The 27,435-nt window shown below is 42.4% G+C and overlaps 1 protein-coding gene across 14 annotated transcripts in view; it reads right to left on the bottom strand.

Moving 5' to 3' along the window:
- PCM1 (pericentriolar material 1) overlaps positions 1-27,435 on the bottom strand; it is an 88,739-nt gene that overhangs the window by 32,810 nt on the left and 28,494 nt on the right. For 13 of the 14 annotated variants that reach the window (XM_054029282.1, XM_054029281.1, XM_054029287.1 and 10 more), the window contains 9 exons: positions 24,629-24,830; positions 24,035-24,208; positions 22,763-22,920; positions 22,263-22,480; positions 18,502-18,656; positions 18,279-18,408; positions 16,163-16,294; positions 2,634-2,824; positions 1,502-1,705 (listed from right to left, as the gene is read on the bottom strand). In XM_054029282.1, coding sequence (XP_053885257.1) covers positions 1,502-1,705; positions 2,634-2,824; positions 16,163-16,294; positions 18,279-18,408; positions 18,502-18,656; positions 22,263-22,480; positions 22,763-22,920; positions 24,035-24,208; positions 24,629-24,830 — 1,564 coding nt within the window. The remainder of the gene's footprint in view (positions 1-1,501; positions 1,706-2,633; positions 2,825-16,162; positions 16,295-18,278; positions 18,409-18,501; positions 18,657-22,262; positions 22,481-22,762; positions 22,921-24,034; positions 24,209-24,628; positions 24,831-27,435) is intronic. The other variant, XM_054029284.1, reaches the window with a different exon arrangement.

Raw genomic sequence — 27,435 nt, 5'->3', positions numbered from 1 at the left:
ATGGCAAGCCTACCTTGTGAGTAAAGAATTTATCCTTCTAATTTCTATATATACACTCACAAGCTTTTATAGCTTATTCATTGTAAGACAGCATGGGAGCCAAATAGAATATTTGCTGGAGTCATATTGGTGGCATTGTAAAATCATGCAAAACTGAACAAGTGTGCTCAGCAAGAGTATGGGATAAAGCCCCAGTCTGTACTAAAGATGCAACTGTATATGACAACTATTAATATACCACCCTCCACAAATGGGTTTGAACAAATGGCCAACCAGTGGAGTGTTTCCATCACTAAAATCAGCTACTATCCCATGGGGCTACAGAGTAACGAATGTTATATCTATCTTTAAAAAAAGTTGATAAAGATGATCTTGGGAATTATAGACCTATAAAGCTTTCTTAAGTACCAGGAAAATTAGTAGAAGTGATAATTAAAAACAGAACCATAAAATATCTACACAAACATGCTATGATAGGGCACAGCTTCTGTAAAGGCAAATCATTCCTCTAATCCAGGGGTCAGCAACCTTCAGCACACGGCCCGTCAGGGTAATCCACTGATGGGCCGCGAGACATTTTGTTTACATTGACCATTCGCAGGCACGGCGCCCTTGCAGCTCCCAGTGGCGTGGTTCGCAGTTTCCGGCCAATGGGAGCTGCAGGAAGCGGCAGGCCGCAGGGACATGCTGGCCATCACTTCCCGCAGCTCCCATTGGCCGGTAAAGGCAAGCCACGGCCACTGGAAGCTGCAGGGGGCCGTGCCTGCGAACGATTAACGTAAACAAAACCTCTCGTGGCCCGCCTTCAGATTACTCAAATGGGCCATGTGCCAAAGATTGCCAACCCTTGCTCTAATCTATTAGAATTCTTTGAATAGGTCAACAAAACAGAGGAAGGCAAACTGGGTGATATGATTTATTTTGACGTACAAAAAGCCTTTGAAAAAGTCGCTTAGCAAGAGACTATGAAGGAAACTAATTAGTCATGTAGCAAGACAAAGTACTGCCATGGATTAGAAACTGGCTAAGAGATAACAAATAAAAAAAAATTAATCAGAAATAAATGGTTAATTTTCAACATGGGAGAAGTTCACTGTCAGGTGCCCCCAAATGTTCCATGCTAAAACTGATGTTTAATGAAAAACGTGTTGAACAATGAGGTGGCAAAATCTGCAGACCAGATCAAATTATTTAGATTCGTCAAGACTAGTAGAGACTAAGGAACATCAGCTTGATAGCAGATGAAATCCACTGTTGATTATGCAAGTTGGAAGGAATAATTTGAACTACTCACACTGCATATTGCTAGTTTAGAACCTAGTTATAACCTCTTGACAAAAAAAGATTTGGTTAAATGCCGCACTTGACAGCTCAGTGAAAACCTCTGTCTTCTTCCACTATTGCTGTGTAGAATTTTATCAGCTCTGTCTGTAGAAAAAGCCCAATACCATTTTATAAAACTTACCCTAATATCAGACCAATATTAAATAAAGCAACTAACCTATCTTTATTTTCTTTAACACAATATGTACTTTGATCATTGTTATGGGGATACATGGAGAAATTGTCATTAGAACTGGACTCTTGTTCTTCCTCTTCCTCCTCCTCTTCTGCCTGAACAAGTCCATCAGAAAGATAACCATCTCCATCTCCATCCTCTTCATCTAGCGCACACTGGGTAGAACCTCCCCATGTTGCCACTGTTCTAGTGAACATTAGACATTAAAAGATACAGTCAATCTGCCATTAACAAAGAATAACAGCTACAATCAGAATACTAATAGTAAATTTACAAATTTTATATGCCAATTATATCTACAAGTTACATCAAAATGAACTTTGCAAACCTCTTACCAATGCAGAGACAGTCAACTAATTTAAAAAGAACTAATTGTGTTTGAACTTTGTAACATACATTATTAACACCTAACATCAGAGAAGCTTATCTAAGAATCCAAACAAATTGAAATGGCCAGAAGGGACCACTGTGATCATCTACATCTACATGTATTACAGAGACCATAAGACTTCCCTGAGTTAACTCTTGTTTGAATTATAGCATATCTTTTAGAAAAACACCCAGTGTTGATTTAACACTTGAAAAGAAGCTATTCTTTCAAGCTGGAATCAAACCAACAACTTAAGGATACCTTTCCAAACAAGATAGAGTCCTGCCAGTTGAGCTATTGAAGGCCAACCTAGTATTTTAGGCATTTGACAGCATTTTTCATACAGCCCTTTTCCTTGTTTATATGGGTTTTCCCCCAGTAATGGGGAAAAAGAGAAAAAGAATTTTGAAAAATATATCAACCCCCGCAACAAAATTGGAGAAGCTCATAGGCAAGTGGGTACCTCAGAAAACTTTTAGGTAATGTTTTGAAAGTGACTAGATTATAAATTTCCAGTATGCCTTTAAAACTAAGAAAATATAGTTTACTACTTTTTCCTCTTAAACACTGGATGTGGAATTTTGTTCGAAGTAAACACAATAAAAACAGTCTCTTACTAATTTATTTTTAAATTGAGTACCTCTGTAACATTGTTCACAACAAATGTTTAATATACAGTAAATGATTCCAGACTCCAAAAGGTAAGACCATATAAAGCAGGAGGGGTGCGACTCATGCTCTTACTTTTCCATCCTACTTTGCTGTGGAGTACATTGGGTCTCTGATCCATCACTTTTAACAGATGCAGCAACAGTAGATGTGGTTTCTGCCAGATCTCTTCTCCTCTGATGTTCAGCCATTAAAGCTTCAAGCTGCTTTCTTCTCTGTCGTAACTCTTCCCTTAAAATCTCATGCCTACGCATCTCAGACCATAGCTATTTGAAATAAAATAGTTTAATCCTTCTGTTTCATTTTACAAATTTAACTATATTCAAAACCATTAAACTAACAAATTAGACAAAGCTAAAAATTTTCAAAATTAATTTGATGTGACTATATAGCAGAACAAGCAAAATGAAGAAAAAATCCTAAATTACAACTTGACACACCTATGATCTAAGTTTCAGCATTTGTGTTGTAAGAACAGAATGTAAGTTATGTCAATAAAAGTGAGGCTAATAAAATAATGGTTCTCCTGTAATATTAAGAGGTGATCAGGACTGGGGCCAGACTGTGCAAAGGGCTGCAAAAACTCATAGAAAATAGTCTCTGTCCTGAACACCTTAAAATCTGAAAAGATAATTAACATAAGAAAGTGGGGAGAGAAGAATCCAATCAAATTGTTTATATTAATACTCTGTAAGAACAATGAAAGTGTATGATCTCCATTTATCACTCAAGCTAACTATCATTAACTAGCTGATTTCTTACAGATGTCAAGGCAGAATAGGGTCTTGAGGAGGAATTTGAAAGAAAAGGTGGTAACGGTTTTATGGATAACTTCATGAGCATTTATGGATCACCTTCTTGTCAACTGTTTGAAATGGGTCACCTTGATTTCATTAGCACACAAAAGTGATTTTTCCTCCCTTGGTATTCACACCTTCTTGTCAACGGTTGAGAATAGCACACTTCCACCTTAACTGAATTGGCTCGTTAGCACTTGCCTTACCAAGTGGGGGGTAACTCCTATCTTTTCATGTGTTGTGTATTTATACCTGCCTCTATATTTTCCACTCCATGCATCTGATGAAGTGGGTTTTAGCCCATGAAAGCTTATGCCCAAATAAATTTGTTAGTCTCTAAGGTGCCACAAGGACACCTCGTTTTTTCACGAGCATAGGAAGCATGAATGAAGGGACAGATGTTTCTGCAAGAAGCTGTGGCCCTAGCCTCTCCCCGGTAATACAAGGACAGGTCCCCACTCCTCTCAGTTCCTTCACACAAAATGTCCAGAGTACAAACACCAATCCAGAAGGGAAGGAGGGTGGGTTGTGGAATACACATCTGCATCACCAATATACAGAGGACCAAGTGGCAACCCTGCAAATGTCAAATATAGGTATATGTCAGTCCCAGGACATTAGAGAGACAAAGTGGGTGAGGTAATATTTATTATTGGACCAATTTCTGTGGGTGAGAGACAAACTCTGTGTAAGCTCGTCTTTCTCACCAACAGAAGTTGGTCTAATAAAAGATATTACCTCACCCACCTTCTTTCTCCAATATCTGAACGTTGCTTAGAAATGCCACCGAGGTTGCCTGGGCCCTCAAGGAAAGAGCTTGCACCCGTTGAGGAGGCACAGTCTGAGCTACTTTGTATGCTGTCAGGATACAGAAAGTTATCCACCTGGAAATCACTTGTGAAGAGAGATCATTTGCTTCTTCATTTGGTCCGCATATGAAACAAACAGATGAAATGAAGAATGGAAAGGTTTAGTCCTATCCAGATAAAAAGCTAAACAATCGCTTGACATACAATATGTGAAAATGCTGCTCATTGGGTTGAATGCAGCTTAGGGAAGAACCCTGGTAGATATGTAACTTGGTTTGAAAGAAACTGAGAAACCAATTTAGATAAAAACTTAGAATGCAGCTGCAAAGTTACTTTGTCTTTGGAAAATTGTATATAAGGAGGCTCTGTCATCGAAGTCTGCAACTCTCACACACTCCTTCCAGATGTTTTTTGTCACAAGGGAAGCAGTTTTCTGACACAGAAGGGAGAAAGAAGAAGTTGCCAGGGGCTTGAATGGCGGTCTCATCAGAGCCGCTAAGATAGCATCAAGGTCACACAAAGGGGACTAGTTCTTTAACCAGTGGATGGAGACAAGTGACTCCTTTCAAGAACCTCGCTTCCATGGAGTTCAAACACACTGATTTCCCATGGAAACCTAACTTTTACATACAGACCAGGCATCAGTTTGATTTATTTAAAATATTTATCAGTGAACTAAGCTTTTTGTTACTTCTGAATAATTTCAATACAAGTATTAGCAAAAGTCTTCCACAAATACAGGATAAATAGCATACCTTTGAACATTATTCTGTTGCCATGTCAGCTGAGAATAGCATTGGTTTAACTGGTGCATTATAAGGTGCACTTGGGGAGATGCAACATTACTGGGCATCACACTATAAGATAGGTCAATGAAACGCAGAAATCACTTCCAGGTGCACTCTCAAACAAACTAAGTGCAAGACCAGAAGACTAAAGGTGTAAGCAGGTACGCCCAGATGTTCTGGATACAAGCCATTTTCGGTTGAATTCCCCAGGCTAACGAGGAGGTCGGAGAGCTAACATTGTCTTGGCCATGGTGGAGCAATGAGAATGAGGTTGGCATAATCCAATTTCAGCTTGGAAATTGGAAGAAAAGCATACAGGAGTGCAGATTCCAAGCTCAGGTGAAAAGAATTGGTCACGGAGCCTGGACTGAGACCCCCTTGAGAGCAAAAGAGATGATGTTGAGATGCCCCAAACCATAAAGATGGATTGCTGAACACTGGGCTTCAGAAACCACTCATGATTCAGGGAGAAATTTCTGCTGAGGTGATCCACCAGGTGCTTCTAGAACCCAGGTAAATGATCAGTAACAGGGTAATGTTTTCTCCAATGCAAAACTGCAAGAACTTGATGACCTCCTGACATAGCAGGTTGGAGCATGCTCCCTCTTTTCTGTTCACATAATACTTCACAGTGGTATTGTCAGTAAGGATGTGCATCGCTGAGTCCCTAATGTGATCTTGAAGGGCCTGATTGGCACTGCAGATCATACAAAGCTCCAGGACACTGATATGCAGAGAAGTTTCCTATTCTGATCACAGGCCTTTCAGCAACCCCAGATGCACTCCTCAACCTACTAAGGAGGCATCGGTGGGGACTTAGCAAAAGAAACGCCCTGGCACACATTGCCCTGAGCAACTCACCACCATAAGGACTCCAGGATCAGCAGAGGAAGTTGGACTGGTCCATCCAAGGATTCAGATGACAAACCAACTTTAGCCACGTTTGAAGAGGATGAGGTGCAACCTGGCATATTGGATTACTTTTTTGCATGCAGCCACATGACCTAGCAACCTCAGGCATACGCGGACTACTGTTGAGGGTTGAGTTCCCTGCAGCTCCAGAGATAGGTGGCAAATCGCCTGGAATCGGTCAGTCAGTAGTAACACTCTTGAACTCAGAGTCTAATAGGGCCCCAATGAACTCGATTCTTTGAGTTGGAACCGGTGTTGACTTCCCGCTGTTAAGGATGAGACTTAGATGATCAAGTAAGTGTAGAATGAACTGAACATGAGGGAGGACTTTTTCTCTGGACTTGCTACTCAGTAACTAATCATCCAGATACAAGAAGATACGAGTTCTCTTCCTGAGGTATGCTGTCACTACAATCATGCACTTGTTAATATGCCAGATGGGAGTGGAAGACAGACCAAAAGGAAGCACGGTATACTGACAGTGCTGGTTCGCCATGACGAACAATAGAAATCTCCTGTGGCTTGGGAGCACTGCTACATGGAAATAAGCATCCTGAAGGTCCAGCAAACCAGTTGCAATTTAACACGGGGAGGATAGTTGCTAAGGTGACCAGATGGAATCCCATGTATCTGACGTATTTGTTGAAGTCACAGAGGACATGACTCATCCCTCAAGGGAGTAGAATCCCTGTCCCCAATGTTGCAGTGAAACCTCCTCCACAGCCCCCAGAGCCAGTAGAGACTGAACCTGCTCCAGGAGTTATGTCTTGTGAGAGGGGTCCCTGAAGAGGGATGAAGGGGAAAACTGTCTGGCACAACCCTGGGTAACTGAATCCAAAACACTAGGGGGGAAGAAAAAAAAAAAAAAAAAAAAAAAGAAGGAGCCAGCCTTTCCCTGAACAGAGAGAACAAAGAAGGACTGCTGCTTGGGACATACAAGTCAAAATGGGCACTTGCTGGATCCCAGGGGAGGAAAAGCCAGACATGTTCAGAGAGCAATGCCTGCTGGTTCGCAATGCACATCTGCCAGGAAGAGGAGGTATAAATCTTCCTCCCCATGAAGTCCATCCCCTCCTAGACTCTGTCTTTAGTACAGATTTATATCTTCACTGTCATTTACTGTGGTTACCACAACAGAGTTAGGGGCTAGGTGGGAGTAGAAACCTTCAAAACCCAACATTTCTCTGCATACTTTGTCATGAGAGACTATGAAGTGGGAGTATTCCAGAGTCTCTTTCCTGGCTCCAAGACAGCCTCATTTATCAGGTCGGCTATTCTCCCTGGAGCTGATTGGAGAATATCCAGCAGCTTATGTGTACTCTCCTGCATAAATTAAGCCTGGATGCCTAATCTAGCAGCCATACACCTAAGGTGGTCCGGATATGCCTTAAAGAGCCTGGCATGGCAGAGCTGTCCAGAGATGAAGAAGAAAGCACCAAATGACAGGTCCTTTCTTGACATACACCCCCGTTGGGACTGGAGGCTCAGAGGGATGGGCTCAGTCTCACCTGTAGCTGGTTTGGGAATGGAAGCCACCCACGGGATCAGTGATCTAGTTTTGGAGCAGGTTGAAGAATGGGACCTGAAAGACCAATGAGAGTCCCAAGGATTTGAAGGAGGCCACTGGAGAAATGGATATGACATTGGTGATCAGTAGGCACTGGGCCAAGAGCCCCCTCTTGACTGCAGAAATGATGCCAACTTCAGTACCGATGGTGATCCAAGGACAGTCTCCGGCGCTTATCAGGCAATGACGAAGGGGAGGACGACCCAAACCTGCATCTCGAGGAGTCGCATAGATTCTCTGGTGACAATGGAACCAGGCAAAACAGAACAAACGACCAGACTCATCTGAAGAAACATAGGCCTGGTCTACACTACGGGTTTAGGTCGACTTTAGCAGCGTTAAACCGAATTAAGCCTGGACACGTCCACACAACAAAGCCCTTTCTTTCGACTTAAAGGGCCCTTTAAACCGGTTTCTTTACACCACCTCCGACGAGGGGATTAGCGATAAAACCGGCCTTTGCGGGTCGGAATTGGGGTAGTGTGGACAGAATTCGATGTTATTGGCCTCCAGGAGCTATCCCACAGTGCTTCATTGTGACCGCTCTGGACAGCGCTCTCAACTCAGATGCACTGACCAGGTAGACAGGAAAAGACCCGCGAAGGTTTGAATTTCATTTCCTGTTTGCCCAGCGTGGAGAGCACAGGTGACCACGCAGAGCTCATCAGCACAGGTAACCGTGATGGAGTCCTCCCAGGATCGCAAAAGAGCTCCAGCATGGACCGAACGGGAGGTACGAGATCTGCTCGCCATATGGGGAGATGAAGCAGTGATAGCTGAACTCCGTAGCAGTAAAAGAAATGGAAAAGTATTAGAAAAGATCTCCAAGGCCATGAAGGACCGAGGCCATAACAGGGACACACAGCAGTGACGCGTGAAAATTAAGGAGCTACGGCAAGCTTACCACAAAGCCAGAGAAGCAAACGGAAGGTCCGGGGCAGAGCCGCAAACTTGCCGCTACTACGCGGAGCTGCATGTGATCCTAGGGGGTGCAGCCACCACTACCCCAACCGTGTGCTATGACTCTCTCACTGGAGAAACACACAGGGAAGACGGTTCGGGGAACGAGGAAGATGACGATGGAGGTACTGTAGATAGCTCACAGCAGCAAGGAAGCGGAGAAACCAGTTTCCCCAACAGCCAGGATATGTTTGTGACCCTGGACCTGGAACCAGTAACCCCCGAACTCACCCAAGACCCTCAGGGCACACAGGAGACCTCTGGTGAGTGTAACTTTGTAAATATTTGTAAACATTACAAAAAAAAAGCAAGCGTGTTTAATGATTACTTTGCCCTGGCAATCGCGGCCAGTACATCTACTGGAAAAGTCTGTTAACGTGTATGGGGATGGAGCGGAAATCCTCCAGGGACATCTCCAGAAAGCTCTCCTGGTTGAAATGGGGTGATTTTATTAAGGGGACATTCAGAGGCGCCCGTTCCTGCTCTTCTGACCAGAAATGTTCCCCGCTGTTAACCACGCGGTGGGGGGAGGGGTGAAGTGATCATCCCAGAGAATCGTGTGTGTGTGTGGGGGGGGGAGGGGGGTGGTTTACTTGTGTTTGTGCCGCATGTTAACCGGGAAACCGCAGCCCCCTCCTTTTACATTGAAACCCCATTTTAAATGGACAACCCAATTCATCCTTGATATGGGAAATGCGCTGCTGTTTGCAACCTTTCCCGCATGTTAAGAAGGTTAAAAAAGCCAAAACACTGTGGCCTACGATGGCTGCCTGCAAGCCGAAATATGCGACCTTGTAATGAAAGAGTGTACCCATTGTTCTCTAAAATGTGTCTTTTTTAACCACCTCTCCCTTCTCCTCCGCCAGCTGCAAATGTTTCTCCTTCGCAGAGGCTCGTGAACATTAGAAAGAGAAAACGTAGGACGCGGGATGAGATGTTCACGGAGCTGCAGATGTCCGCCCAGGCTGATAGAGCACAGCAGAATGCGTGGAGGCAGTCAATGTCGGAGATGAGAAAAGCCCAATATGAACGAGAGGAGAGGTGGCGGGCTGAATCGCGGGAAGAACAGAGCAAGTGGCGGGCTGAAGACAATAGGTGGCGTCAGCTTGCAGACAGACGGCAAGAGGCAATGCTCCGTCTGCTGGAGCATCAAACTGATATGCTCGAGCGTATGGTTGAGTTGCAGGAAAGGCAGCAGGAGCAGAGACCGCCGCTACAGCCCCTGTGTAACCAACAGCTCTCCTTCCCAAGTTCCATAGCCTCCTCACCAAGACGCCCAAGAACACGGTGGGGGGGCCTCCGTCCACCCAGTCACTCCACCCCAGATGATCGCCCAAGCATCAGAAGGCTGGCCTTCAATAAGAGTTAAAGTTTTAAAATGCAGTGTGTCCTTTTCCATCCCTCCTCCCCCACCCATCCCAGGCTACCTTGGCAATTATCCCCCTACCTCTGTAAGGAACTAATAAAGAATGCATGAATGTGAAAAAACAATGACTTTATTGCCTCTGCAAGCGGGAGGGGAGGGTGGGGTGGGGTGGTTGGTTTACAGGGAAGTAGAGTGAACCGGGTCGGGGGGGGGGGGCGGTTGGAGGGTTCATCAAGGAGAAACAAACAGAAGTTTCACACAGTAGCCTGGCCAGTCACAAAACTCGTTTTCAAAGCTTCTCTGATGCGCACCGCGCCCTGCTGTGCTCCTCTAACCGCCCTGGTGTCTGGCTGCGCGTAATCAGCGGCCAGGCGAGTTGCCTCAACCTCCCACCCCGCCATAAATGTCTCCCCCTTACTCTCACAGATATTGTGGAGCGCACAGCAAGCAGCAATAACAATGGGGATATTCTTTTCGCTGAGGTCTGAGCGAGTCAGTAAGCTGCGCCAGCACGCTTTTAAACGTCCAAATGCACATTCCACCACCATTCGGCACTTGCTCAGCCTGTAGTTGAACAGGTCCTGACTCCTGTCCAGGCTGCCTGTGTACGTCTTCATGAGCCATGGCATTAAGGGGTAGGCTGGGTCCCCAAGGATCACGATAGGCATTTCAACATCACCAATGGTCACTTTCTGGTCCGGGAAGAAAGTCCCTTCCTCCAGCTTTCGAAACAGAGCAGAGTTCCTGAAGACGCGAGCATCATGTACCTTTCCCGGCCATCCCACGTTGATGTTGGTGAAACGTCCCTTGTGATCCACCAGGGCTTGCAGCAGCATTGGAAAGTACCCCTTGCGGTTTACGTAGTCGGTGGCTTGGTGCTCCGGTGACAAGATAGGGATATGGGTTCCGTCTATGGCCCCGCCACAGTTTGGGAATCCCATTTCAGCAAAACCATCCACTATTGACTGAACGTTTCCCAGAGTCACTACCCTTGCTATCACCAGGTCTTTCATTGCCCTGGCAAATTGGATCACAGCAGCCCCCACCGTAGATTTGCCCACTCCAAATTGATTCCCGACTGACCGGTAGCTGTCTGGCGTTGCAAGCTTCCACAGGGCTATCGCCACTCGCTTCTCAACTGTGAGGGCTGCTCTCATCTTGGTATCCTGGCGTTTCAGGGCAGGGGAAAGCAAGTCACAAAGTTCCATGAAAGTGCCCTTACGCATGCGAAAGTTTCGCAGCCACTGGGAATCGTCCCATACCTGCAGCACGATGCGATCCCACCAGTCTGTGCTTGTTTCCCGGGCCCAGAATCGGCGTTCCACGGCATCAACCTGCCCCAGTGACACCATGATTTCCACACTGCTGGGGCCTGTGCCTTGTGAGAGGTCTATGTCCATGTCAATTTCCTCACCATTCTCGTCGCCGCGCTGCAATCACCTCCTCGCCTGGTCCGGGTTTCGCCTTGGCATGTCCTGGCTCTGCATATACTCCAGGACAATGCGCGTGGTGTTCATAGTGCTCATAATTGCCGCGGTGATCTGAGCGGGCTCCATGATCCCAGTGCTAGCTATGGCGCCTGGTCTGAAAAAAGGCGCGAGAGTAGTATCTGATGGACCAGGAGAAGGAGGGAGGGCGGGAGGGAGGGCGTACAGGTACAGGAACAGGGAGAAACACAAACAACTGTCACACAGAATGGTCCCCCCAAAGATTAAACTGGAAACCCTGGGCTTAGCAGGCCGTTGATTTCACGGAGGAAGGGGAAGCAAATGAACACAGAACAAATCTGTTTTTTACATCTTAAGGTGGCAGCCGACGGTGCAGCATGAGTGATAGCCTCTCCAGTATGATGACGATGGGTACCAATCATAATATACCATCATCTGCAAAAAGGCAAGGGGCTGCTGCTGTGTAGCAATGCAGCCCCACGTCTGCCAGCCCCACGTCCGCCAGCACCCAGCATCGCCCTCGGCCTCTTCTGGGTGCTTAGCAGACAATACTGGGCAATTGGCAGAAAATAGTATATTACGACTGGTAACCATCATCATCAAAACAGTAGCATGTCTGCCCAGGTGGCCATGATTGACAGCCATACCAGTATGACGACGATGGGTACCAGTCATAATATACCATCGCCTGCAAGGGGCTGGTGCAATGCAGTCCTACGGCTGCCAGCCCCACGACTATCACTCATGCTACACCGTCTACCGCCAAAAGGCAGTTAGCAGCTGCTGCTGTGTAGCAATGCAGTCCCACGTCTGCCGGCACCCAGAGGACATATGGTGACGGTGAGCTCAGCTGAGCTGAGCGGGCTCCATGCTTGCCGTGGTATGTTGTCTGCACAGGTAACCCAGGTAAAAAGGCGCGAATCTATTGTCTGCCGTTGCTGTGACGAGGGGGGAGGGGCCTGACGACATGTACCCAGAACCGCCCGCGACACTGTTTTGCATCATCCGGGCATTGGAATCTCAACCCAGAATTCAAAGAAAAGGCGCGAACCGCTTCTCGGCTCTCTGAGCTGTGGCGCAAACGTAGTATCTGACGGACAAGGGGAAGGAGGGAGGGGGGCCGAGTGACGACATGGCGTACAGGCACAGGGAATTAAAATCAAGAACGGTGGCTGTGCATCAGGGAGAGACACAAACAACTGTCACAGAATGGTCCCCCCCAAAGATTAAACTGAAAACCCTGGGTTTAGCAGGCCGTTGATTTGACGGAGGGAGGGGGAAGCAAATGAATACAGAGCAAATCTATTTTTTACATCTTAAGACGACGGTGCAGCGTGACTGATAGCCCTCGGCATCTTTCTGGGTGCTTGGCAGCAAATACGGGGCGGTGTATGACGATGGTCTTCAGGCCTATTGCACAATCGGCTGCTCGGGGAAGACTCTGCTAACGTACGATGACCCGACTTGTAATAGGACGGCTAACAGTCGTAATACACCATTTACTGCCAAAAGGCAAGCCCCACGGCTGCCAGCACCCACATCGCCGATGAAGGCTACCAGTTTACTGCACCGTCTACCGCCAAAAGGCAGTTAGCAGCTGCTGCTGTGTAGCAATGCAGTCCCACATCTGCCGGCACCCAGAGGACATATGGTGACAGTGAGCTCAGCTGAGCGGGCTCCATGTTGTCTGCACAGGTAACCCAGGTAACCCAGGTAAAAAGGCGCGAATCTATTGTCTGCCGTTGCTGTGACGGGGGAGGGAGGGGCCTGACGACATGTACCCAGAACCGCCCGCGACACTGTTTTGCATCATCCGGGCATTGGGATCTCAACCCAGAATTCCAAGGGGCGGCAGAGACTGCAGGAACTGTGGGATAGCTGTGGGATAGCTACCCATAGTGCAATGCTCCGGAAGTCGACGCTAGCCTCGTACTGTGGACGCGGTCCGCCGACTAGAGCACCTAGAGCATTTTATTGTGTGGACACACACAATCGGCTGTATACAACCGATTTCAATAAAACCGGCTTCTATAAATTCGAACTAATTTCGTAGTGTAGACATACCCATAGAAACAGCATCAATGCCAAAAAAGAATGGGGAATCTGCACCGAGCTGGACACTCTCCCACCTGGTACCGGAAGAGGCGCCAGCACCAAGGCCAAGGAACAAGGCCAAAGGGGCCATCAGCATTGCGGGGGCCTTTGGTGCCAGGCACAGCACTAGCCTCAGTTCCACAGTCTGGGACCTAGGCAGCCTGAGCTGTGGTGCTGATGAACCCAGCAGCTCTATGACCCAGCCAGAATGTGCCAAGGGCATAATGGAAGATGAAGCACAGAAGCTACAGCACCTTCAAACTCCTGAACTAGTGGACAGTCATGGACTGAGAGGGAAAGCAGATCTGATGTCACCTGATATGCCTCCAACATGGAGACAATCAGCACTGGTGCAGACATCATCAGTACCACACTCACTGGATGCCCCATGGCCAGAACCAGAATTGATGATATGGGCTCTTGCTGATCTCGGCACAGTACCAAGGAGAGGTTAGATGGACCTGCTCCATTGTGTGTGCCAGAAGGAATATGGTGCTGGTCAACACTCCTCTTAGAAGATGAGAAAGTCTCCCAGAACCTTGGAGTATTCCACAGTTAGTCTTATGGGACATCTTCCTCACCTCACTGAAGGAGCGAGAGCAACTCCTCTTCCTCTTGGAGGAAACACTGAGTCCAAACGTGAAGCAGCACGACTTGCTGGTTCCGATGGCAACTGCCGAGCAGACGAGGGTCTCAGTGCTGAAGTGAGCCTCTTGGCCTGTTCCAGAAGATGCTGCTTCACCCAAAAGTCTCTCGCCACCTCAGTCCTCTTTTTGAATGACTTACAAATGGAACACCATTTCTTATCATATCCCTCAGCCACAACAAGCACCTCATGTGAGGCTCACCCCCCAACCACACCCACACCCGCACATAAGACAGGGAATGCTTGAACCTCGGTGAGGGTATCACAGGCCAGCCAACTAGTTCAACTAACACTATACTAACACTTAACTAAACCTGAGATGCTACTAGTTTTCTGAGCGTTTTTCCACTGGATTATGAGACCAAAAGTACGAGATGAAAATACCACACAAAGCTTCGACTTAAGCCACAGGCACTGAAAAGGAACTGAGTGGGGATCAGGGTGGAGCTGTCTATCTAGCCAGAGGAGGGGCTAGGGCCATTAGGGTACAAATGCTGTCCTCCTGGGTACTGCTAGGCAAAGTTCTCCAGCTTTGGTGCATTGGGCACAAGTACACCTATGTGGAATACATGGCTGCATCTATTCAAAGATAGTAGGATGAAGTAATGGATATGAACGAAGAAGCAAAGTTGCAAAGGACCTTGAAATCAAGAAGAAGCTTAAATCTGATGCAGTGAAACAGGGTAGTGGAGGAATTCAAAGGGGAAGATAATATGGTTACAGCAGCCAGTAAAGATAACTTCTGAATAGTTTTGAGCAGTGTTTTGAATAGATTGAATGAGGTGATAAAGATGTCAGGGAAGACAGATAAGATGGTATATTATACAAAGCATAAAGGCAAGCAGACTCTGCTTTTGTTGCGAAACAGCTGAAGACCTTTCTAGGCAAAGTTTTCAACATCTTTGAAAATATTAATCTGCTTATAGAAAAGGCTATATTTTGAAGTTAAAAATCAAAAGTTACTTATGGAGTTTTAGAAATATGATTATCACTACATACTCTTAGTGTTACACCAGTACTTTTTTAAATTTTTAGTAGAAAGAGACCCACACTGTTTATCAAGAGGCAAATTTAACTACATATATATTCGTAAGATGCTTATGTTTAACTTAACCAAATCCCACTTTTCAAAAGATCTTGGAAACCCAGCCAAATAATTTTTTAATTTTTAAAAATGTGAGTTTAAAGCATGAGCATACAAAATGGTCACCCATAGCTGGGACAGCAAAAGCAATACCATCATGTTATGAAAAATATTAAATGGAAAAACGAAACTGGTAAATGAAAATGTATAGTTGAAACTCACAGTGACACCTATAGTTAAGGCGGTACAAGCATTTTGTTCTAAAGGATAATTTTTAGACGCCTGTAATTTGTCTCTCTTTACTCTGTTCTGTTCTCATTTTTTGTTTTAAAGTCCTCAGTAAAAAAAATTTCAGCCATTTGAGAACAAAAACATGACAATCTCATCTTGTCTTTATAAAAAAGATTTATCAGACACTGTTAGAAGGCAAACACTATATATTTTGCAAGAATACTCCTTACGTAAGAGATTACCTTTTGAAGGTTTAGGGGAAAATCTTTGATTCAGTGAAATTAAAGGATTTCGAAAAGTATTTTAGACACACAAAGTTTCAGTTAGTTAACATTGGCAGATCATTAGTTTTATCAGCTAAGCAGAGTTTGTGTGTTTACACAGGGTGAAATTATCCAGTTATAAGATGTCGGAATGGAACAGTAGAGCTGCATTTGCGTGCACGAGGCAGATCACTGGGAAACTAATTTTAAGATGCAAGCATGTGTGAAAGCGCCTCTCTGTGATGGTTTAGAAGGAAGGAGGCAGGAATATGACGAGTCTTGCCTCAATTCATATTCTACATGAACTCCCTGATTGGATGGGTTGTTCTTGGAATCCAGTTTCTGCTGAGATCATTCAACCCCTCTGGTTATAATTTCAAAATTCAAATCTCTTTTACAGCCAAATTCTCCAACATTTGCTTAAATATTTCTTGTGGCAAATACTTCTTGCTATTAAGGTTCATTGTTTGCTTTCTACAAACACACATTTAAAAAAAAAAAAAAAACACACAAACACACCATACATCTCAACATGTATATAAAAGACTTAAAATGTTTCAAAATATTTAAAGGTATCTAAGGTATTTTCCTCTTTAAAAAGATTAACTGACTCACAAGCAAGTCAGAAATGTCAAATACCTCATTGTCCACTGTTACCGATTCTTCAGGTTCAAGAACTGGCTTGCCTGCTGTGCTACTTTCAACAGCTGGTGTTGAAGTAGCAGGTGAAGCTGGTCTATTTGCTGGGCAATTCCCCAAACTAGCTGACAACTGAAAGAAAAAGACTTTAAAATTAAATTAAATATATGTTACTAGAGTAAAATAGCATAGGTTATTATTGCTTTCTGCAATTTCTACTTATTTCTTACCATTATTGGATACGGCTATTTCCCCCTCCCACCAACTACTCATACACAACTCAATTTTAGACTTCTTGAGATATCAGCTCAAAGTCAACATATGCTATTAAGAATAGCCTCAGAACCCACATTTCCTATACTTCAACCAGCATGCAGCCAACTTACATTATGATCAATGCTATGTGTAATGTCAACTAAATCAGAAACTTTGTCATCACAAATGAATTTTAAAAACCTCAAACCAACATTGTGTAATCTGGTAGAATGCTGGTCCCTTTAGCTCTTTTAGTAACTGTAGCATTTTCAATTGCCTGAATGAAACATATTTTTGAAAAAAGGTCAACATTTTGTTACCTTCACATCAAGGATTTATTCCAGATTTAGGGAAAGATTGTAGTGAAAATGAAGTAGACAAAAATTAAACTTTGCAAAGTTTGGTACGGTGGGCTCATCTAAACATGTGTTTTAATGCAGCCAAATATAGTCACCGTCACAAGATGAGCCATTACTCTGGAATGCAGGGGCTCTGAAAAGGACTTAAGGTTCATAGTAAATAAGCTAAATGGCCATAAGTTTCCACTGAGATTATGTAGCTAAAAGGGCAAATGCGATCCTTGCATCTATAAGCAGGAGAACATCACATAGGAGCAGGGAGGCAGAACCTAGCTCTGTATATGGCAGTACTGAGACCATTACTAAAATACTATGTCCAGTTCTGGTGTCACCACTTCTAAATTAATACTAAAAAATTTGAAAGAGTTCAGAAAGGAGCTACAAGAACAATTTGAAGTCTGAAAAACATGCCTTATATAGTGAGAGACTTAAGACGCTCAATCTATTGAAAGAAGAACAGGAGTACTTGTGGCACCTTAGAGACTAACAAATTTATTAGAGCATAAGCTTTTGTGGACTACAGCCCACTTCTTCGGATGCATATAGAATGGAACATATATGAACATATAATTTGTTAGTCTCTAAGGTGCCACAAGTACTCCTGTTCTTCTTTTTGCGGATACAGACTAACACGGCTGCTACTCTGAAACCTGTCAATCTATTGAGTTTATCCAAGAGAAGAGTAGGAAATGAAATGATCATGGTCTACACTACCAGTACATATGTAGGGAAGAGATTTTGATAGTAGATGTCGCTAATATAGCGGAAAAAAGGCATAACGAGATTCAGTGGTTGGAAGCTGAAACTAGACAAAATGTCAGACTAGAAATAAGGTGCAAATATTTAACAGTAAGGGTAATTAACCATTGGAACATATTACATAGGAATGTGAGAATTTCTCCATCCCTTGAAGTCTAAATAAAGACTTGATATCTTTCTAGAAAGATATGCTATAGCTCATATAGAAGCTACAAGCCTAATACAGAAATAATTGAGCAAGGTTCTATGGCAAGTGTTATAAAGGAGGTCAGACTAGATGATTAGGTGATCCCTTCTAACCTTATCTATAATCTATGAAAGAGTCTTACAGTGGTTTTATTGAACAAAATTCAACATGATGAGCATAAACAACTTGAAGTTCTGAATTTCAATTTTTCTACTAGAAAAACTACTGCTGTGAGCGACATTGCCTGATATTCTTGGTGTATGTCTGCACTACAATAAAACACCCACGGCTGATCCGTGTCAGCAGACTTGGGCTCACAGGGCTCAGGCTGTGGGACTATATAATTGCAGTGTAAACATTCAGGTTCAGACTGGAGCCTGAGCTCTGGGACCCGGGAAGGGGAGAGGGACTCAGAAACCAGGCTCCAGCCCCAGTCCAAACATTTACACTGCAATTTTAATAGCCCCAGAGCCCAACTGACACGGACCAGTCATGGATGTTTTACTGCAATGCAGACCATACCTCTGGAGTCTGTGAAGAAGTATACTCTACCTACTTGAAGGTCAGGACAAGCCTTCTGTAATGCTTGAATTTTTTCTTGAATCTCAATAAGTTTCCTTCTTTCTTCTTGAAGTTGTTTAAGTTCCCGCTGTTGCTGCTGAAGTTTAGCTTCATAGAATTTTTCTCTGTAGTAAGAGATATTAGCATATTAGCATATTACTTAGTAAGAGATTTGATGGAATTGTGATCTTTTAAGATAATTAAAAGAGACCATATACCTTGCTTTTTCATTCAGTCTCACATCTTGCTGTAATTTGTTGGTGCTTGCTCTGATGTTATTTGGTTGCTGCTTTACCTCCTCTACTTCAGCCAAAAAGAAGTCACCCACATTAGCTGTATCAGCAGTAGTTGCTTCAGGCTCTGTCTCATCATCCTGTAACAGCAGGAGTGCAGTCAGCAATATTTTTCAATTGGTACATTGACATTTTTAATCAACTATATTTTGTCAACAAATCTGGAAGCAAATCATGCTCCGGCCATACGTGTGTATATATAGTCTACATAGCTGGAGCAACAGTTTATACATGGAGAATAATTTATTGGCATACTATGAACAAAAATATTACAATTATTGAGGGACAAGAGTAGAGAAGGAATAGTCAGTGGTCACAACCCCATCTTAATGGGGTCACCAGGGCTGGCTTAGACTTGCTGGGGTCCAGGGCTGAAGCCCAAGCCGCACCACCCGGGGCCGAACCCTGAGCCTCAGGGCTTTAGCGGATGAAACTTCTGGTCCTGGACCATCAATGTTACAGGACCCACATTTTCTCCCATCCTCCTCCTCTGAACCACACCTCATAACACAAGGTGAACTGAATGACCTTGTCAGGGATTTGGAACTACCCAAGAATAAGGCAGAGCTGTTGGGCTCCAGACTACAGCAGTGGAATCTCCTGGCAGGTGATGTTAGGGTTTCCATGTTCCGTGACCGTCAAAAGGATCTTGTCCCATTCTTCTTCACGGAAAGTGATCTTGTAGCCTGCAACGATATCGATGGTGTGATGGCAGCCCTCAACATCGTTCACGATCCAGATGAGTGGAGACTGTTCATTGATTCATCGAAGACGAGTCTTAAAGCTGTTTTACTGCATAATGGCAATGTTTTGCCATCAATTCCAGTTGGTCATGCAGTCCATATGAAGGAAACCTATGACAACATGAAATAACTTTTGAGGTGCATAAACTATGACCAACATCAGTGGCAGCTTTGTGGCGATTTGAAGGTTGTTGCTCTCTTGCTTGGTCTGCAGACTGGATACACAAAGTATTGCTGTTTTCTCTGCGAATGGGATAGTCGTGCAAGAGATTCCCACTACATCAAGAAAGATTGGCCACTCCAACAGTCATTGGAGCCTGGGAGGAAAAGTGTTCAGCATCCACCCCTTGTTGAATCAAGGAAGATTTTGTTACCACCCTTACACATCAAGCTGGGTCTGATGAAGAACTCTGTCAAGGCCATTGACAAAACACCAGCAGCTTTCAAGTACCTCTGTGGAAAATTTCCAAGGTTAAGTGAAGCTAAGATAAAGGAAGGTGTCTTTGTTGGTCCTCAGATTTGTGAACTTCTTCGAGATGATGCATTTGACCATGCACTGCGTGGCAAGGAAAAGACGACATGGAAAGCCTTCCAGTTAGTGGCAATAAATTTTCTCGGAAACAACAAGGCAGACAACTACAGGATGTTGGTGGAAAACCTCCTCAAGGCATACAAAAGCCTTGGTTGCAACATGTCACTAAAGATACATTTTTTGCACTCGCATCTAGATTATTTTCCACCGAACTGCGGAGCAGTGAGCAACGAGCACGGCTAGCGATTTCACCAGGACGTTGCAACAATGGAGATACGCTATCAGGGCAAATGGAGCCCATCAATGCTTGCAGACTATTGCTGGACAGTGACAAGAGATGCTCCATTTAATGAATACAAGAGACAAGCCAAGAAGCGCCGAGTAGATATTGAATAGGACTAAACTATGTACATAATAGTTTTTTGCCTTTTGTTTCATAATAAATATTATTTATAGAACCCTTTTGCTGATTTTTAAAGTGTTACATAAACAGGACAGGTGAAATATCATGTAAAGCAACCATAAACACATGAAAAGACCTAGGTTTACAATTTATGATTAAAACTCTACTATCTACACAATATACATAGCCATAAAATGTAAAAACTTAAATATCTTAGAAACAGTAGCCAATCAGTTGTTTTGTCATATTTGAATTCAGCACATCAAAATACATAATAAATAGCACATTTTATCTCTGAAGCAGACGACTTCTCAAAAATTGTAGACCAGTGTTATAGAAGCCAGAGCAGAGAGCTGCTTATTCACAATGCAGTTATTGATTATGCAAATAATTGTACTCAGATTAACTAAACTGCTGTCAGTCAGAAAGGTTGGAAGGATTCAAATATACAGTTTAAAACTATTTGCACCATGATCGTGCACAGCATAAATCCACAACCAGAGTACAGGGAACAGCATAACAAAAAAACCCTGAATCTTAAAAGTAGCTGTTCAGCAGCTCTACTCTCTGGCTACGACAATTCCACTTCCATAAGAAATAAAACGCACACTTTAATTAAATTCTCAGATTGTAAGCATTACAAATTTTTAATACTGTACAGGTTTTTATCTTTAAATTAACTTGCTGTGTAAAGGTAAAAGATGTACAGGGTTTTTTATTGCCTTTTGTGGGGTATTATGTTAATAAATCTTGTTTCAACTGAAAGTCAGGAGGAGGAATTGTTTGGGGAGACAATCAAAACCAATGAAAGAAAAATAGTCTATTTAAAAACGTTAAAGGAACACAGGCAATTCTTATTTGTCCCACAAATTAAAGAGTTTGAAAACATCAGACTGATGAAAATATTGACCAATACATTTTTTTAAAATTCCAGTAGAAACATGTGATATTAAAAAAAAAAATCTGTTCCCCTGCAGTTATCGAAAGCCAAAAGTTGCAGACCTCAGAACCTGAAAGTGAGGCTGATTTCACTAATATTCATTTATCCAAGATGGAAAAAAATGCAAGAGTAATAGAGCATAAACACTGAAAAATTAGGTTTTTACAATTCAGTTAGGGATCTATGGTGTTTCATAAGAAAGTTTTTTATATTATAAATTTAAGTTTAAAGTCCCTCTTAAGCAGGGGTACTCAACCTTCTGCTTTCTGAGGCCCCACCAACATGTTATAAAAACTCCACGGCCCAGCTGTGCCTCAACAACTGTTTTCTGCATATAAAAGCCAGGGTTGACATTACAGGATAGCAAGCAGGGCAATTGCTCAGGCTTCGGCTTCAGTCCTGGGTGGCAGGGCTCGGGGCCCTCGGCTTCAGCCCCACACGGGGCTTGTCTTCACTACGGGAGGTAAGTCATGAATAATGTAGCTGGAGTCGACGTAGCTTAGGTCGACTTACCCCGGTGTCTTTACTGCGCTGCATCGATGAGAGATGCTCTCCAGTCAATTTCCCTTACTCTTCTCAGAGAGCTGGAGTAGCGGGGGTCGACCCAAGAGCGCTCTGGTGTAGATTTAGCAGGTCTTCACTAGACCCACTAAATCGATCCCTGCTGCATCAATTGCAGCAGCGTCTATCTCCCCGTAGTGAAGACCAGCCCGTAGTGGGGCTTCGGCTTTCCGCCCTGTGCCCCAGCAAATCCAACTTGCGCAGACCCCCTGAATCCTGCTTGTAGCACCCATGGGGCTCTGGACCTCTGGTTGATAACTGCTGCTTTAAAGAGCATTTTAGATTTGTGTTTCAAATGGACCACCTCCATATTAGACAAATCGAACTATTCTCCTTTTTCAAATTTTGCAGTGAGCACTACCACTCTATTAGTCTGGTCTGTGCACAATGGGAAAAAAAAAAAAACACACAGTTCATACACTCAAGAGTTAGTAGTTTGTTATTTGTTTTTTTTTTTTTTAAATCATGTTCATGGGCATGTAAGAAGATTGTATTTGTAAAAAGTACCTGTACCATAGCTACAAGATTTTGTAACTGTTTAAGTTTTTGTTTTGCAGCTATAAGTCTACTGATCTTCTGCTCAAACTCAGCATCTCCAGCATCAGCATCAGCTACACTGCTTCTGCAGCTAGATAAAGAAACTTCACTGGCTCTGTCCTCTTCCACTTCGTCATCACCGCCTTGTGATATATCAATATCTTTGTCACTGTCCCTATTACGACAATCTGAAGGAAAAACAGCAAAAACAGTGCCAATGTTGCAGATGAACACTAGTGAACTAAATGTTCATACGACTAGTGTGTTTCAAATCTGAAGCTGTACTGCTCAATGAAAGGAATCCAATCTAGCACTTAAGCCCTTGTTGAACACTTAGTTTATATGCAAATCTGAAGCTCCCAAACCATGTAACCAGGAAGAAAGCCTAAGGAGTTAACAACATGCTCCCAAACACACACACCAGTTTTAGCTCTATATACAGTAATACTTGAATATCTTTTAAAACATACCTAATGTAGAAGACATATTTAAAGTCCTTAAGTTAGCAGCAGATCGGTTATTTATTTCACAGTCTGTATTAAGGTATCTTCCATCTCTGTTAGTAGTTCCACACTGCATGTTGGAATTGCTATTTATTTCACCCCAGCTACTAATTCCCTGGGGGTTTCTAGAAGAAAACATTCATCATATTAAAAATCGGTTCTCAGCCCATTAAAAATTAAAAAAAAAAAATGGATAAAATATGAATGTTGCAAGAGACAAGCACATGGATTTTTTTTTAAACTTTAATCATTTTAGATTAATCTGCTAAACACTACAATTGCCAAGATAAAAGGTCATTCAAAACAATCACATACAAACCTTAACATCCCATTTCCCCTTTAGTGGGACAACCAAAATTGCCCAGTCCAGCTCTGTGCTACACCCCACATCTATCACAGACAGGAGATGGGTCTATAGCATAAAAGAGTCCTCTTTTTAAATAATATCTCCCATGTAGGTTTTCAAGTAGAGTTGAAGATGCTGGTCTGAACGTATAAAATGTTACATGGTTTGGGACCTGGTTACTTGAGAGATTATCCGTGCACTCAAGTACATATGGAACCCCTTCATGGTGAACAGAAGAAGCCTTCGACAGGGGATATTCAGGAACATCCCTCAACACTGCAATTCATTTCCACTTTGATTCTCTAAACTAGATTTGTTAGCCTTCTAGGTACATTGCAAATCCCATCTTTATCTATGACTATGTGAGGTAAGGGTGAGTTAGCAGCCTGATAAATTGAATGCATGGGACTACATTTGGATTTTATAAGGCCTTTTAATGTTCCTGTTTATCCTTTGAGTCTTATCTTGAAATTCTAATAGGTATCAAGAGTTACATATTGATGCTATAAAATCTAAACAGGAACATTAATTTTGAAACACCATTTTAAAACTTTATAACATTTATATGAAGAGCTTACTTTACACCATGAAACTCCACTAAGGACTTCACGGTTAATCAGCACAGGGTCTAATTCACAGTGCATCATTCTAGAGCTATTGTATATTTTAGGAAGACCTTTAAAATGATTTATCAACTGGATTAAGAAAAATATTGTATTAGCCAAGGTTAGGTTATCAGCATAATGAAGGGTATTTCAAATGAACTGACACAAAACAGTGTCAATTTAATCTAAATATTAATAACTTCTGGTTAACCACACCATCTCACTATGCAGAACCTACAATAACTAAGGCCACAAAATTTAAGACAAAATATATAAAAAAAATTTAACCTAATATTGATAACAGGTTGTGGATTCTCATTTTCAGAATCACATTCTGATTCTCCTGTGTCGTCCTCTTTAGTGTTTTCATTCACGGCATCAGTCATCATATCAGATGTCTGTTCATAGTAATGAACTAACTCACGCAACTCATTCAATCTCTTACGAACTTCATTCAGTTTCCTGGAATGAAAGCAGAATACTTTATATGCATGTCCCTACTCGATTAAGAAACCTAAATGTAGCATTCAGTTCTTTATTAAACAGTGCTCAAAAAAAGTGCAGCAAACAATCAAATTTTAATTTTTACCAAGTCCTTATATACACAAGCTAATTAATATTTAAATTTACTATAATTTGAGATCTGTAACAACCTTTGCTTGAAGATGTTCTGAAGCCCAAATTAATCTGTATGATATTTCACAGAAAATAATACTAGTAAGATCTAACTTAAGATAACTAGTTTTTATTTCAGACTTTCTACGTCTTTCAAAAATATGCTACTTAGGAAAAAAAACTTAAAACCTAACAAAAATGTATACAGAACCACTTAAGTTCATCACAGCAAATTAATTAAATAATAAAATTCATAAAACATTTTACTGGAGCTTTTCTGTTGGGTTTAGATTGTCATCCTCTTCACTCTCATTCTGAGAAGCAATGGAATCAGGAGGATAAGGAACAGATGATGCTAGGCTATTAGACTCTCCATTGACAACAGTTACTATGCCTACAGGAGCAGAGGCAGCTGAAGTTGTACTTCTTTGATCAATACTCCTTTGAGGAGATCCTGACACAGGCAAGACTACAAAAAAAGGAAATGAAAAGTATCAAATTTGGCATCTTATTAAAAAGAAGTTTTCAAAAAAAGCCGCTTATTTGATTTACATAAAAATATGTAAAGATAGTAAGTATTAACAGAATATGCAGATCAGCAATAAAGGTCTGTCTTAGTTTTTGCAAATTTCATTGCATTTATTATAGGCGGGGCTGGTGGTGCTGCCTATTATGATGTTTGCCCCACACTTCTCATTATAAAACCCTATTTTCAGTTCCTTGTAACCTTACCAAACTGCAACCATTTGTGCTTAAGTTTTCCGTGCTGTGTGTATGCTTCGCACTGAGTTTGGTTGGAAAATTTCAGCCAAAAAGAGTGCAATCATAATGAAGCAAGGAGTTAGAGAAAAATATGTTTTGCCCATATTAAAAAATTCTGTTAACCCTCTTTTTGAAAAGCTCTAGCACTTCAATGCTTTGTAGTGAGGACTTGAAACTTGGCAAGGCTGTGGTGGTGACAGGGATATGACTTTTGCTGTCCCCATAAAAATCTGCTCAAATTTGTCCCAGTTATAAGCATATGAAAAAAATCAGTTTGAACATGTTCAGTAAAAATTCTATGATTAGCTAAAAATTTCTCTTCAATGAGCACACTCAAGGTCCTGTGTGTGAGCAGACCTCGCATGTACCATCCCCAAAGAGCAACTGAGAAAGCTCCAGCCGAGATCTAACAGGGACAAACCCTGGCTTTCCCTGTAATTGCTACTCTGTTTTAGGGCAGGGACAAACATCTCTCCTGTGCTCTCAATTGACCCTGCTGTTTGCACAGCAGCATGAAAGAGCAAGTTGTCAGATTTTAATGCAGAAGCTACACTGTCTCTATGAATTAAAGATTATGTCATGTGATGAAATCTCCAGGAATACATCCAACCGAAATTCGCTACCCTAAGCTACAAGTGTGCACACACCTCGAATGGGGAGGCAAATATAATTTTAGCATTTCCGAACCTTTCAGCACTTGCCTTTGCAACTTTCATAATCGTTTTTTAATGTAGTTATTTTGGATGTAATAGAACATAAATCTCAAGCTTAAGTCCTCAAATGTCAGGAAAAAAGTCACAATGATTCCACAGCAATCCAAAGGTTTGCCTACATGTACATATACAATACGAAAAGTCTCACTCCACATGATTTCAACATTAGCAATGCGATATTATTTTGAAATTAATGGCTTTTTATAAAATGAAGTTAAATAAACTGAAGTATTAGTAAGCAGCCACTAGTTCTATTAAAATAAATTTTATAATCAATTAGATATTTGTATATTGTATTGAAGCTTACAGTGGAGAAAGTTCAGCTTGCAAAACTACCATTGTTTCGCTTAACCATACACAAAACTCAATTTGAAAAACATGAATTGATGTACAATTTCATAAGGCTTTCAAGTATCAGAGGTGTAGCCATGTTAGTCTCTACTGCATCTGAAAAAAGGGGGAGGGGGGAGCATGAAAGCTTATGCCCAAATAAATCAGTTAGTCTTTAAGGTGGCTCCTTGTTGTTTTTATAAGGTTTTCAAATTCTTTGTTCAATTGTCATTTTGATATGTGCATTTAAAATGAAAGGCAATATTTCTCATCTTCCAAATGTTGTTTCTTGGAGAGCTTTTATATCAAACGTTTAATGTAGGTAACTTGTAACAGTAAACAGAGATATTACAATTAAACCTATGAGTGATATCTATAAGAAAGTTTTGCCAGCTCAACATCAGTTAAATCTTTGAAAGAATAACCACACTATTCACACTTATGGGTAACATGTAGCCTGGGGGTACCTAAGAGCAGACCTCCTCCAAGCAGCGTCCACTAAACCACACATGCACCTCTTCCTTCCCCTTCTCTCTACATCCCTGAATGTTTTGAGAGTGAAGCTACTACCTCAGTTCCTTCCACCACTAACCCAGAGAACCAAGGTAGGACTCTGAAAAAGAGGGGAAGGTGGGTGGGAAGCGTGACTCTATGGTCCTCTTGAAGAACTCTTGTGACAAGTAAGTAACTTGTATTTCCTCTTTGAGTGGCTTTGCATACTCCCCACTTACGGATAGTTTGCCAACCAGTGCTGAAAACTCAGGCGGAGGTAACAAACTAGTAGTAATGGTTGAAGCACTGATCTACTAACTCTGGCAATCTGCTCTTGAAGTCATATCCAAAGCGTAGTGTTAGGTAAAAGCATAGATTGACCTCCAAGCAGCAGCCTTACAGATTTTCCCAGTAGGAACATGTTTAAGGCACTGCTCTAGTAGAATGAGATTTTACAATACCATGCACAGGAATTAACAACATTCACTGATACACTCTAATAAATCTGGAAACAGTCTGAATATTACACTATTAACTACACTTTATTAGTATCTAAAACATGTAACGCTGATTTCCCTTTAATAGCAGGAGGCCTAAGGGAAAAAATAGTAAATTAATAGTTTGATTGAAGTCAAATTCCGATACTACTTTTGGCAGAAACATGGGGTCAGGTCTAAGAGCTACCTTGTCTTTATGAAAAATAGTAAATGGCAGATCTGCCATCGGAGCACATAATCCACTCACCCTTCTGGATGATGGTCTAGCTATAATAAATAC

The sequence above is a fragment of the Malaclemys terrapin genome, chromosome 5, assembly GCF_027887155.1.
Source record: "Malaclemys terrapin pileata isolate rMalTer1 chromosome 5, rMalTer1.hap1, whole genome shotgun sequence".
Taxonomy (NCBI): Eukaryota; Metazoa; Chordata; order Testudines; family Emydidae; genus Malaclemys; species Malaclemys terrapin.
This window is presented reverse-complemented; position numbering and strand designations above follow the sequence as displayed.